We start from the raw sequence: 12172 nt of genomic DNA on the forward strand, positions 1-12172 counted from the left end.
TAGCACATAGTATTCTAGCACACAGGTGGTAAATTTTCCCCTAGAAACTCCATTAAACTTGTATTTTACAAAGTCATCCATTTTATTTTGAAGTCCCAAAATGACGAATCTAAGAGCTTCTATGGAAATACAGCCCACTTACCCTGGCTATAAAACAAATGCATCTTCTTGTATTGAGGTTGAATATGTCTAGTTTCAAATCTGAGTCATCAGATCTTATTTGTTTATCAACAGCACTGAGAAAGAGTTTGCTACCAGCTCTATTCTCCAAAGGTAAGTATTTTAGGATGATGTTGTTTATACAGGCAAAGTACAACATAAAAGTGATTTTTTACGGTCAAGGAGAATGCTACAGTTCTACTGACATGGCGTATAAATTCCAAAACTTCACGGAAAGAAAGGAGGTGGGTTTTTTGTTTGTTTGTTTGTTTTGTTTTGTTTTTCTTTCTGGATAGGCCATTTTATAAAGTATATAAGATGCAAGACCTTCAAATGCTTATATTCGCATTTACACCCAGCTTCCATTATTTAGGTGTCCAGTTACCCAAAGAATCTGCAGTGTCCCATCTCTGGAGGTGCTCAAGGCCAGGTTGGATGGGCCCTGGGCAGCCTGAGCTGGTAGGAGGCAACCGTCCCATGGCAGGAGGTTGGAACTGGATGAAGAGTCAAAGGTCCCTAGACAATTTATGATTCAGTGAAACTGTACAGGAATGTTGTACAGGTAGTTCAGTTTTGCCATGTGAAATGCTTTAATTAATCAGGATGAAAGCAAATACTGGATATATGTCTGAAGATAAAACATTCATTGTAAAGTTCCTTCATTTGGAAGGCTAGAGTGCTGTGCACCCAAATGACTATATAAACATAAATAGGTGGATGACTCTTAGGGATTTACTGCCATCTCTAACTCATTTTTGGACCTTCTCAAAAGTTTTTTATATATCATCCAGAACACCACAGGGAAGTAAGCGTCCTAAGGATAAGGTCATTGCCTCTGCAAGTCAGTCTTATAAGGTGAGGGGAACACCTGTTCTAATCCTAACTCTATTACACAAGAGTGATAAACTTATTCTGCACGGAGAAAGGATTCCATGCCCCACATGGATTATCCTCATAAATCCTGTTTTAGGGGTGTGCTGAGTGGTGATACTTCAAACATTTCCCAAGCCAGCTACATTTTGGAAAACCAAATGTCATTTGTTGTTTTTACTTAGTTTGTAGCTAGGTAAAAGATACGCTCTTTTTCCCAACTAGTTCTACTGCTTTTATCATTAGCAAAAACCTGTTTTAAATTAGAAAACTGAAAGCTTCTCTGCACCAAAGTAAGTGAAGTCAATCTGAAGGTCAATTCCAACTGCAGCAAAATGAAGCATAAATATTGTTATAAATAGGCACAGAGTGCTTACACTCCACCCTACTCTATATGCACATATTTTGGAGCAGAAAATGCTGAACATTATTTTTTTCAAATGCATATTTTATTTTTGCTACAGATGTGAGTGAGCAAGTGAGTAGGAGCTGGGTGGGAGCAATGAAGTAGAAAGAGAAGTGACTGAACTGCTCATAAGGAAAGAAAACTCACAAAAGAAAATCTTACAGAAAATGAAAGCAGGACAATGCACAGGCACAAGATAGAACTGGATCAGTATAGGAGATCACCTTCTCTCTACAAGGAAAAACCTGGTATAAAATAATAATGGTACATAATATCATCAACAAGATGACAAGGTGACAGAAAACTCTGTGGAATATCTCTGATAGCACTTTTCCCAGTATGTAGATAACTCAGGAAGTTGCAGGGGATAAAATATATCATCCTTCCCCATATATGAATACTTTATGACAAATGCTATGCTGTACCAAGAGGAAAATTATATAGAACTTGGTTGACTTCATTTCCGTGGTTGAGGTGAGGCAGTAGCAAAAATGTTTAGTGTTACAAGAATACTGCCTGCATTTTCACGGTAAAGCAGGTTCTTTTTCTGCTCTTTTTCCTCTTCTTACTAAGTGACTGTTCTACAAGAAACACATTTTATTTCCTGAAAGCAGCTAGCAAGATGTGTTGCTCCTTTGCAGTCAGTACCTCTTATTCTGCAGCCTGTTTTCAGGATACTGGCCACACTTAATCCTGCTGCTGTAATTGACAAGGTACTAAAGCATTTATAGAAGAGAATGAAATCAACTAATGCTTTTTTTAAAGATCCACGATTTTATATTACTTTCCTTTGAAATGGATCAAACACAATGTTAAGTGACAAAAAAAAAAAAAAAAAAAAAAAAACACAAAAAAAAACATCTCTTACAAAGGCAAACACACATGAAATGTGAGATTTGGTTTAAGACAGCTAAATACAGCACAGATGTGGTAAGAGTTAAAGCTTGAAGTCAGTGGGTAACTAATCAATACAGACAATAAGGCCTCAAAAGCAATTCAGCTTGCTCTAGACACTTCACAGCTGGCCATCTGAATAAGTCTCTTGCTTTTACTGATTTTAATGGGAAGTGGACATCCAGAAAGAATTCAGACTTCTAAATGCAGGGATCTTAATCTGAGACCTAGTCTTGTCCAGTGGCACAAAATTCAGACACCTCAAAAGTTAAGATTCAAGTGCTATTACTTGGTATCACCACTCTACAGCTCTTACTTCACCTCATTTTTTTCCTTATACAAAATTTTAACTTGATACAGTCTGGTAGGAAATCATTAAACAGAAAAACAATGCCAGAATAGCAATTCATAGAGCAATGTGCTATAATTTATTCTGTGTAAATTGTGAATCAAGCCTCAAAATTCTGCTGCTGATATGTGTATACATATGTGTATATGTAAACAATATATTCACTATACACCTAATTTCTGAGATTTGTACTGCTTTCTATCAGCCAGGCCTATGTACGATGGGTGTATGATTTGCTGTGCTTCTTGGAAATTATCTGTGCTCATGCAGTTGACTTTCACTAAACAGCACTGGTTTCCCATTGCTATTTTAATAGGTAACATATCCTTTAGTATTGGAGGTAGAATTTCAAATTGCAAGAATGATGTCAAAGAGCATTCTGTTTTTATTTGCAGTAGAGACCATATTTTCCTAACAGATGAAGAACTTGGGGTTAGTTCGGAGTTCAAGCAGCCCCTAAATCTAGTCTTGGTCCAGACTCCTTGTCTGACTTTAAACAAATGAATTAACATAATAGTGGCTCATTTCCACTGCCATAAAATGGAGTTAATAGTTCCACCATTATTTAGATGTTTTCTGGGGTTTATACATATCTGACTGAAAAGTTAATGTGTGTACACAGCACCCTAGCAAATAAAGCCTTGATGTCAGTAGGTATTCAGAGTCTTGTTCAGTTCTGTTTACTTTATGCTTAATAGCAGAGTAACATCAGAGAGAGGAACACTGTGTTGTACTGATGAACATGCATTGCTGATGTGCGCATTACTATGTTTTAAAGACATTCAGAAGTGAGAAGGATAATGTTTAATTTGGGGATAATTCACAAGAGTATAATGAATTATATATAAAAATCCTACTCTTCCTGAGATTTTAGCGTTTTCTTGAGTAGATCTCCACCATTACTCATCCTGTGACGCCACCTGGTGGCACTAGGAAGAACGTGGCATTTGGGAAAAATAATTTTCTAGGTTTCCAGGGGGTAAAAACCTCAGCATAATCTTTCATAGTGGCTCTTGGAGGTTGTTGCACAACGTCAACGTAACACTGAGAAGGTAAAAAGTGAGGAAGAGAGGTCGTGGAATTTGTCTGAACCTTGTAGCCTGACTCTGGGACTTATGAATGCACCCAGAGGGTCACCCAAAGACAATGCATATTTGCTTCTTTGTGGGGCCTAACTCATGGATATGCATTCTACAAAGTATATTTATAGGCACCCTCCTATATAGGTGAGCAGAGACATTTCTCAACCAGTCAGAATTTTGCCATACTCACAGCAAAGGAATGAATCAGGAAGATGCTGTGATTCTCCTCTTTTACATCATACAGTTTGAAAACAAAAGCACCTTGCCCAAGGCCACAAATAATGACACAAAGAGAATCAGGAACTAAACCTAGGTCTCCAAAGTTTATATCATTTATTCTGCTTCCTGTCTGAAAGAAATTTAACCAACTCAGAGTTCATTCAAAATATTAGCTTGGAAAGTACTATTGGTCTGTGGTAAATTGGATTTGTTGTGTTTTGAGAAACAAATGGATAAACTACTTCAGCAGGGAAATAAATGTTTCTGAAGAATAAGACAAGCAGGAATAAACAGGGAGAATCAGACCTATTCTGTGCATCCATCATAAAATTAAGGGATCTGGCACCCTTCACCAGACAGTGGCCTACGTTTAATCACTCTAAGATTGGCCTGTGCATGCAATTTGTTTTGGTTTAGCATGGAAAAAATGGATTCATAATAGTTATTTGTGACTAAATAAGTCAGCAGTGCCTGACTTGGTGATTGCCTAGGGATATGCATACACTCTAATTTAGTAATAATTTCCATCCCTCTCTGCTCAATGAACAAATAAACTACTCTTGCATGACAAGTAAATGCTGTGGCAACACTGGTAAGTTTAATTAGAACATAGGGAAAACACTGCTGCAAAACAGACCAAAATTGGAATTTAAAATTCAACTGTGGGCAGTATCCCACAGTGCTAAATATATGCCTGCAGAAAAATAAAGGAAAATGGTTTTCTAAATTTTATATGAGCTGCTGGATTTCTGAATTTACTGTGAAAGGCTCTGATCTCAAAGTACTTTTTATTCAGACTTCTTGTGCTACACATCGATAAAGAAAAAATAAATTGTATGATTGTCCTGAAGAAATTTCCCTTTCTGTTTCTTGGGTTCCGTGCGTGTGTTCTTGTCAGCACAGGCATTTGTCTTCCTTTACAATGGTAATTTTATAAGAATATCTTATTTTTCTTGCAGTTATGAATCTTCTACTTTAGGGCCTCTTTAGGGCATTGTACAACTTCTGCTTGCTCTTTCTAAATTTTCAAAGAACAAGTCTAGATAAAATATATAATTTTGATCCTCATAACTTTAGATTACTGTAGCCCTTTGTTGTTAACTGATCAGATTTTCTGTATGTTGAGAAGTGGCACCAGACACTTTTTCACATTAGAACTTTAAGTAGAAGTTAAATTTTACTATTCACAGAATGGGCCAAAGGTTAAGACATGCCCAAGAAATGTAGGAAAGTCAGTTCCAATTGCTTCATGAACTGACCAGGAAACTGCCACATAGTTATGTCACAACCCATCCAGCCTACAGCCATCTTCTTTCCCTGCCACTAACCCAAGTGCAACCAAGGATACAAGATGTACAGGGACAGAAAGTATAACAATGGGAATGAGCGTGACACTGTAGCCTGGTGGATCAATCTCTCCTCTGGGATGAATAATTCCTGGGTTTCAGTTCTTTTCCTTAAGGCTATTCATGTACTTCAAATGAAACAGCTCCAATTTCATCAATTTAGTATAGATTTTTTTTTTTTTTTTATTTTTTCCTTTTTTTATTTGTGGAAGACAATATAATGTGAATGGATGCTTTACTTAAATATATTCCCAAGGATTTTATTGCCATTCAAAATCCTTAATGTTCAATTGTTTCACTCGGATGTTCAATTATTTGACAAAGCCTGATACATAATTTCTCTGTTTTTGAACTGCATGAAATTAACAAATACTTGAATGAAAAATTGAAAGTATGCTCTTGGGACTAAATATGCAAAATATAACCTAAGGCTACAAAGCCTTTTAACCTATAAAATTTGAAAATAAATTTCAGAGCAATCATCAGTTTCATAAGAAGCAGAGAGATGGTCATGAGCTAATTAATCTCCTCCTAGTACTGGTAGTTGCTAAGTAGTTTAGTGCACACTAGATGGCACCTCCTGCTTGGGTGATTTCATGCAACTACTTCTGATCAAAGAAATGCTAGAATTAGGAAATATCTACTGACTCAGTAGTGCATTTTGGGCAACATGGAACTGGACAGTGGGTTAAACCAGGAGGTGCTGAGGTCTGCACAGCATTGAAATCCTCACTAAGGTGTTGTCATACTATATGTAACAGTAAGAAGAGAAAAGTCCCATGAAGAGCTGGGAACAGCTAACATCATAAAAAAGTGGTGAAAAATAAATAGAGCAAATAAGCAGAATATTCAGCGATGAACTGCTTTCAACTTGTATTTCAGACACTGGAAACCATGAAGGCTTTTGTGAGGCTTTCTTTGTGCGTCTCTTGCAGTAAAACAGTAAAAAACAAGACAAGGCAATCAGTCAGGAAAACCTGAAACATATACTTACAGACAAAATCTGATCTCCTCTCTGCAGTTCTCCACTGAGATCAGCAGGCCCGCCTGCTAAGATGAAAGACACGAAAATGCCTTCCCCATCTTCTCCTCCCACAATGTTAAAGCCAAGTCCGGTGGACCCCTTGTGGAGGATGATTTTTCGAGGCTCTCTGTAGGGAAATCAAATGGTAATGTTTATCCATTCAAAGATACTGCATATGCATCACTAAAGACATCTTCAGCATACTACATTTTGCTAAAGAAAAAATGGCATGCTAATATAAAAAGAAACTCTATTAAATTTGATAAATTTGTTAATTGGAGAATGACAACTAAGCAGCAACCTTTTCTTTTTTCTCCTCGTTGCTGAATACAATCTTCTTTACTAATTCTATCCAACTGGAGTCATCCCCCTTAAGTTAAATGAGGGATTCATTAAAAGTAAAACCAAAACACTGAAGATATTTTATAGTCTAATTTCTAGCAATGCTACGTATCAATCAAACTTCACAGGGTACCCATTTTTATTTTCCTTTAAAGTTCTAAATGAATGAAGAAAAGAAATAAAAAATCTAAACAAAGCAGTGAAATTGTTTTAAAGTTGGAAGATTCGGAGCAAATAAAATTAGCAATAGAAGTGAATCTCACAAAAAAAACCTCTGACGTATCATCAGGAACTTGCAATCATAAAATCCCACAGGATTTTTATCACTGAACCAGACAGAAGGATATCTGCTTTTCTGTTACTGGTTTAAAAAATTGTTAATTAGAATGGAAATCTTTAAATAATAGCAACATCTTATTCAACATTTTCTATTTGTAACTTGAAACTATGATAAAAAAAAAACAACAAAAAAACCCAGGATGTTAATATAATAATATGCATTTTGCTTTCAGTGTAGTGTACTTGTGAAAAATGCCCCATGTATCCCATCTCCCACACTCCATGCAGCATGACTGGGGGACAGGCCCAGTAGCTGGAGCTCAGGTGATGGATGTCACCAGAAAAATACCTATCCTTGTATGACTGTCAGACCACAACCCCTTATTGCTTTTCCAAATACGGAGAGATAAAGCAGCTACTTGTGGGTCAGAGACTATCAAAAGGGACTTAGGGGCTTCTGGATGATGGCTGAAGGAATTGCTTTAATATCTTCACCAATTACATTGACAGTGGGTTGAGTGCACCCTCAGCATGTTTTCTGATGACACCAAGCTGTGGTGTACAGTCAGTACACCAGATGAATGGGATGTTATCCAGGGGGGCCTAGACAGGCTCGAGCAGTGGTGAACCTCATGAGGTTCAACAAATCCAACTGCAAGATCTTGCACCTGAGTCAAGGCAGCCCTCACAACCAATACAAACTGGGAGATGAAAGGGCTGAGCGCAGCCCTGCGGAGAAAGACCTGACGGTACTGGTGAATGGGGAGCATGAGCCAGTAATGTGCCCTCACAGCCCAGAAAGCCAACTGTATCCCGGGCTGCATCAAAAGCATTGTGGCCAGCAGGGCAAGGGAGGTGATCCTGCCCCTCTGCTTTGTGCTGTGAGACCTCATCTGGAGTATTGCATCCAGATGTGGAGTCCTCAGTACAGGAGAGATATAGACCTGCTGGACTCCATCTAAAGGAGAGCCACAAAAATGGTCCAAGGGTTGGAACGCCTCTCCTATGAAGGAAGGCTGATAGCGCTGAGGTTGTTCAGCCTGGAGATGAGAAGACTTCTTGGTGACTTGATATTTAAAGCCTTTTGATATTAAAAGGGAAGCTACAGAAAAGAAGGGGACAGACTCTTTAGCAGAGTTTTTGGTGACAGAACAAAGACAAATAGCAACAAGGTTAAAGAGGGTAGATTTAATTTAGGTATGAGTAAAACGTATTTTACAGTGAGGGTGATGAGGCACTGGAACAGGATGCCCAGAGATATGATTGATGCTCTTTCACTCTAGACTTTCACGGTGAGGCTGGATCAGGCGCTGGGCAACCTGATCTAGCTGTGCACATCCCTGTTCATTGCAGTGGATTTGGACTAGATGACCATTAATGATCCCTTCCAACTCTAAGGATTCTATGATTCTATGATTCAGATTTGTCTCTCCCTTGAACACCCAAGCACACAGGTACATTTGTACATGTACATAGACAGAATGTTTATTCATACTTAATCAATTTTTAATCTCTCTAACAATTTACTTCTCAGAAAAAAAGTATAGAAGTTATATGTGTGAATATAAGCTCAGTCCTGCAAACACTCTAATGCATTTACATCTATGGCTCCTCACAGAGAAAAAGAATATTCTTCTATTTTTTTTCTTATTACAAATAAGATGTATCAGCAAAGTGAAAATTATGAACCCTCACACATACAACACCAGAAGAGCCATGCTCTGGAATGCTTTCTGTAAATTATCCAGTACTTCCTGTGTACTGTATAATGTTTTGATAGAATATCAGTTGCTTTTTCATCTCTATTTTTGTTTAAAAATAAGAGAAAAAAGGAAAGAGAGAGAAAAATGCACTGAGGAGTGCTTGATATTAGTTAAGTTTTATGGCTTCTTTATCTTTACAAGACAATTCCAAAAACAGTAGGAGTTCCTTCAGTTTTGCCTAATGCGCAAACAGTATCTCCATTTTGATTGTGATCTTTAAATAATATCTCAACTTCCTGTTCTCTAGGATTAATATTTTTGACAGAAAAGACAAAAGCAAATCTAAGATTGGAAGTGAGATTGCAAGTGATCATCCAAATTCAAGCGGGTATTCATCTTATGACTTCTTAACATTATACAGTGAGAAAACAAGTAGAAAAAGATACAGATGTGAGAAAATGACAAAGTGTCTTGACTTTGCATATTCTTCAAATATTTTCTACCAACTAGAAAAAAAAGAGGGATTTCTCCTCTTTTGGATCATTGCTGTTGATGTGCCTTGCAGCATCACTTTTATTATGTCCTTAACTATGCACAGATTAGAATGTAATCCAAATCTAAGACGTATGAATAGATTTTTAATTAAAAAGGGTGCCCTGGGGGTTGGAATAGAACTAGGACAGTTAGCTGGAAGTGTAGAGACCTTCCCCACTTAGTCCACGATTTCCAAATTATCTTGGCAAGTCATTTGTACTATCAGATTCAGTTTCCTCATCCACATAATGAAATGGTGACACTTGTCGTGTTGAGTCCTACAGACTGAAAATACTTGGAGAGGGCTGAGCTGCTGACAGTATTATTTACCTGGGTATTGAGGACAAAGAGGCAGTAAAGCCAAACAAATATATTTGCATGCTCCACTGGTGAGAAATTAGAGCTTTGTTCAAAACGAAACTGAGTATTTCCATGTGTGAGAGGCAGCTTGCATCATAAAGTTGAAAGCCAGTGCTATGGCAAAACTAGGTCAATACAACTGGGTATCTACTGAATGCTAAGCTGTGCAAGTCAACAAAAAGTTGGCCCAGATATTAATCCCTGCCTCTGATCAAGTCAGCAGATTTATGCCTAAAATGCTGTCAGTGCTGTTTTGTAATTTTGGCCTTTTGACAGCAAAATTCACTTTGTGCTCTTGGATGATTATTCTCATAAGAAGCTCAGACAGTAATAGGGAAATGTCAGAATCTGTGATTAGAACACAAAGGTTTTGGCTCCTGGTCCTTAGTCAAAAGAGGTTGTTTTGGTCGTAAGTCAAATTTGGCTGTATAGAGACTATCAGCCATAAGATGCCTTAGTGTCTTTCACATTAGATTATTGTGTGGAATCTGAAAAGTGGATTCAAGAATGCACAGGTGTAGTCATAAAAACAACGATAATAGGAATAATCTTTTGCCATGACTATATTTCAAGATAGAAGGTATGTACCAATTCACCATAGTATAACAAATAAATAAGACTTGATATAAAGTATTATATATATATAAAGTAATATATATATCTGTCATATATATAATTCATTAAAATATGTATATGCATCCCAGCGTCCTAAAAAGCTGGTTAATGTGTTTGCCAAGCTGTTCTACATCATGTTTCAAAAGCTGGGGCTGTCAGATGAAGTTTCCAGTGACTAGAAAACAGGAAACACCACTCCCATTTTTAAGAAAGGAAGAAGTCCTGATGAACTACAGGCCAGTGATCCTCACCTCTGTTAGGACACATTAAGGCACATAAGAGACATAGAGGTGATCCGAGAGAGCCAGCATGGCTTCACCAAATTCAGATCATGCCTGACCAGTCTGGTGGTCTTCTATGTGATAGCATTAGAGACCAAGGAAGGGCAACTCATATAATCTACTTGGACTTCTGCAAAGCCTTTGGCATGGTTCCCCACCTTACACATATCTCTAAAAAGATATGGCTTTGAAGGGTGGAGTATTTGGTGGATAAGAAACTGGTTGGATGACCAAAGCTCTGTACAGGTGCCCTCAAGAGGTTCATCTTTGGACTAATTCATTTAAGAGGCAGACTCTGTACCCTCATCAAGTTTACAGATGACACCAAGCTAGGTAGTGCAGTTGATATGATAGAGATGTCATTCAAAGGGACTTGAATAAGATGAAAGATGGGCCCATGTGAACCTAGTGAGGTTCAACAGGGCCAAGTGGAAGGATCTGCAAATGGGTTGGGGCAATCCAAAAGACTGGGAGCTCAGCACTGTGGAGGAGGACTTGGGGGTCCTGATAGGTGAAAAACTTAACATGAGCCAGTATTGTGCACTTGCAGCCCAAAACATCAACGGTGGCTTGTGCTGCATCAAAAGAAGGGTGGCTAGTGAGGCAAGGGAGGTGATTGTCCCCCTCTATTCTGCCCTTGCAAGGTCCCAGCTGAAGCACTGCATCCAGTCCCGGGGCCCCCAGAACAAGAAAGATGTTAAATTTATTGGAGCAGGTCTAGAGAAGAGCCACAGAAATGAGTTTGCGCGCTGGAGCACCTTTCCGATATATAAAATCTGAGGGAGCTGGGCTTCTTCAGGCAGGAGAAGAGAAAACTACAGGGAGGCTTTACTGCAGTATTCCATTACTTGAAGGGAGCTTATAGGAGGAAAATCAACTTTTGACATGTGTAGCTAATGACAGGATGAGGAGGAACAATTTCAAACTAAAAGAGGGGGTAGATTTAGATTAGATGTCAGGGGGATTTTTTTCATTGAGAGGAAGTGAGGTGCTGGCACAGGCTGCCCAGAGAAACTGAGTATGTCCCATCCCCAGAACTGGATTTATGATGAAGCTAAGGATGTTATCTATTTATTCTTCTGGCATAGTTGTTTATAATCAACTATTAATGCAATTATTAAGGAAATATATGAAGAGCAGCCCCGATTTTTCTTGAATGCCTGGGAACCAACAGTAGGAAAATCCTTCATCTCTGTTGAAATTCTTGATGCGTGTAATTCTAATACACATGAAGAAATTCCAGAGCAAATACAGATAAATGCTGTAAATGAAGTAATGGAATGGAAGATTTAAAGACAACATGGATTCAATGAGCTCTATGATTCTATGAACATAATTATTCACAAGAGAGTAAAAAGTGAAACAAAAGTTACTCAAATGTGAATGAGATTTTCTTGCATGGTAAAAATATTTTGCTCCCTAGAGACAAAAGCAACCGAGGCAAAGGTAATTGCATGGTTTTCTACTTAAAAGGCGCGTTGTTCTGTTTTTGGACAACAGATGGCACTCTATTGCTACTAAAAAGACAAAGTTTAACGCTATCAGTGTTTCTGAAATGTGTGCTTTTGCCTCCAGCTTTAACTACTTACCACATTTCTCCTGGGATAAATAATGCTGAAGCTAAGTTTCTAGGTGCTAACAAAGCGTACTATGGCATTTTAATTCTGTGTGTGCATGTTTTCTGCCCTCCTGCAGTTTTGTACCAAACA

General features: G+C 38.1%; 1 protein-coding gene across 31 annotated transcripts in view; it reads right to left on the bottom strand.

Annotated features, from left to right (window-relative positions):
- Positions 1–12172, bottom strand: part of DLG2 (discs large MAGUK scaffold protein 2) — a 981657-nt gene that overhangs the window by 210355 nt on the left and 759130 nt on the right. For all 31 annotated transcript variants that reach the window (XM_072326879.1, XM_072326883.1, XM_072326882.1 and 28 more), the window contains one exon: positions 6320–6476. In XM_072326879.1, the coding sequence (XP_072182980.1) occupies positions 6320–6476 (157 nt within the window). The remainder of the gene's footprint in view (positions 1–6319; positions 6477–12172) is intronic.

The sequence above is a fragment of the Excalfactoria chinensis genome, chromosome 1 (assembly GCF_039878825.1).
Source record: "Excalfactoria chinensis isolate bCotChi1 chromosome 1, bCotChi1.hap2, whole genome shotgun sequence".
Taxonomy (NCBI): domain Eukaryota; kingdom Metazoa; phylum Chordata; class Aves; order Galliformes; family Phasianidae; genus Excalfactoria; species Excalfactoria chinensis.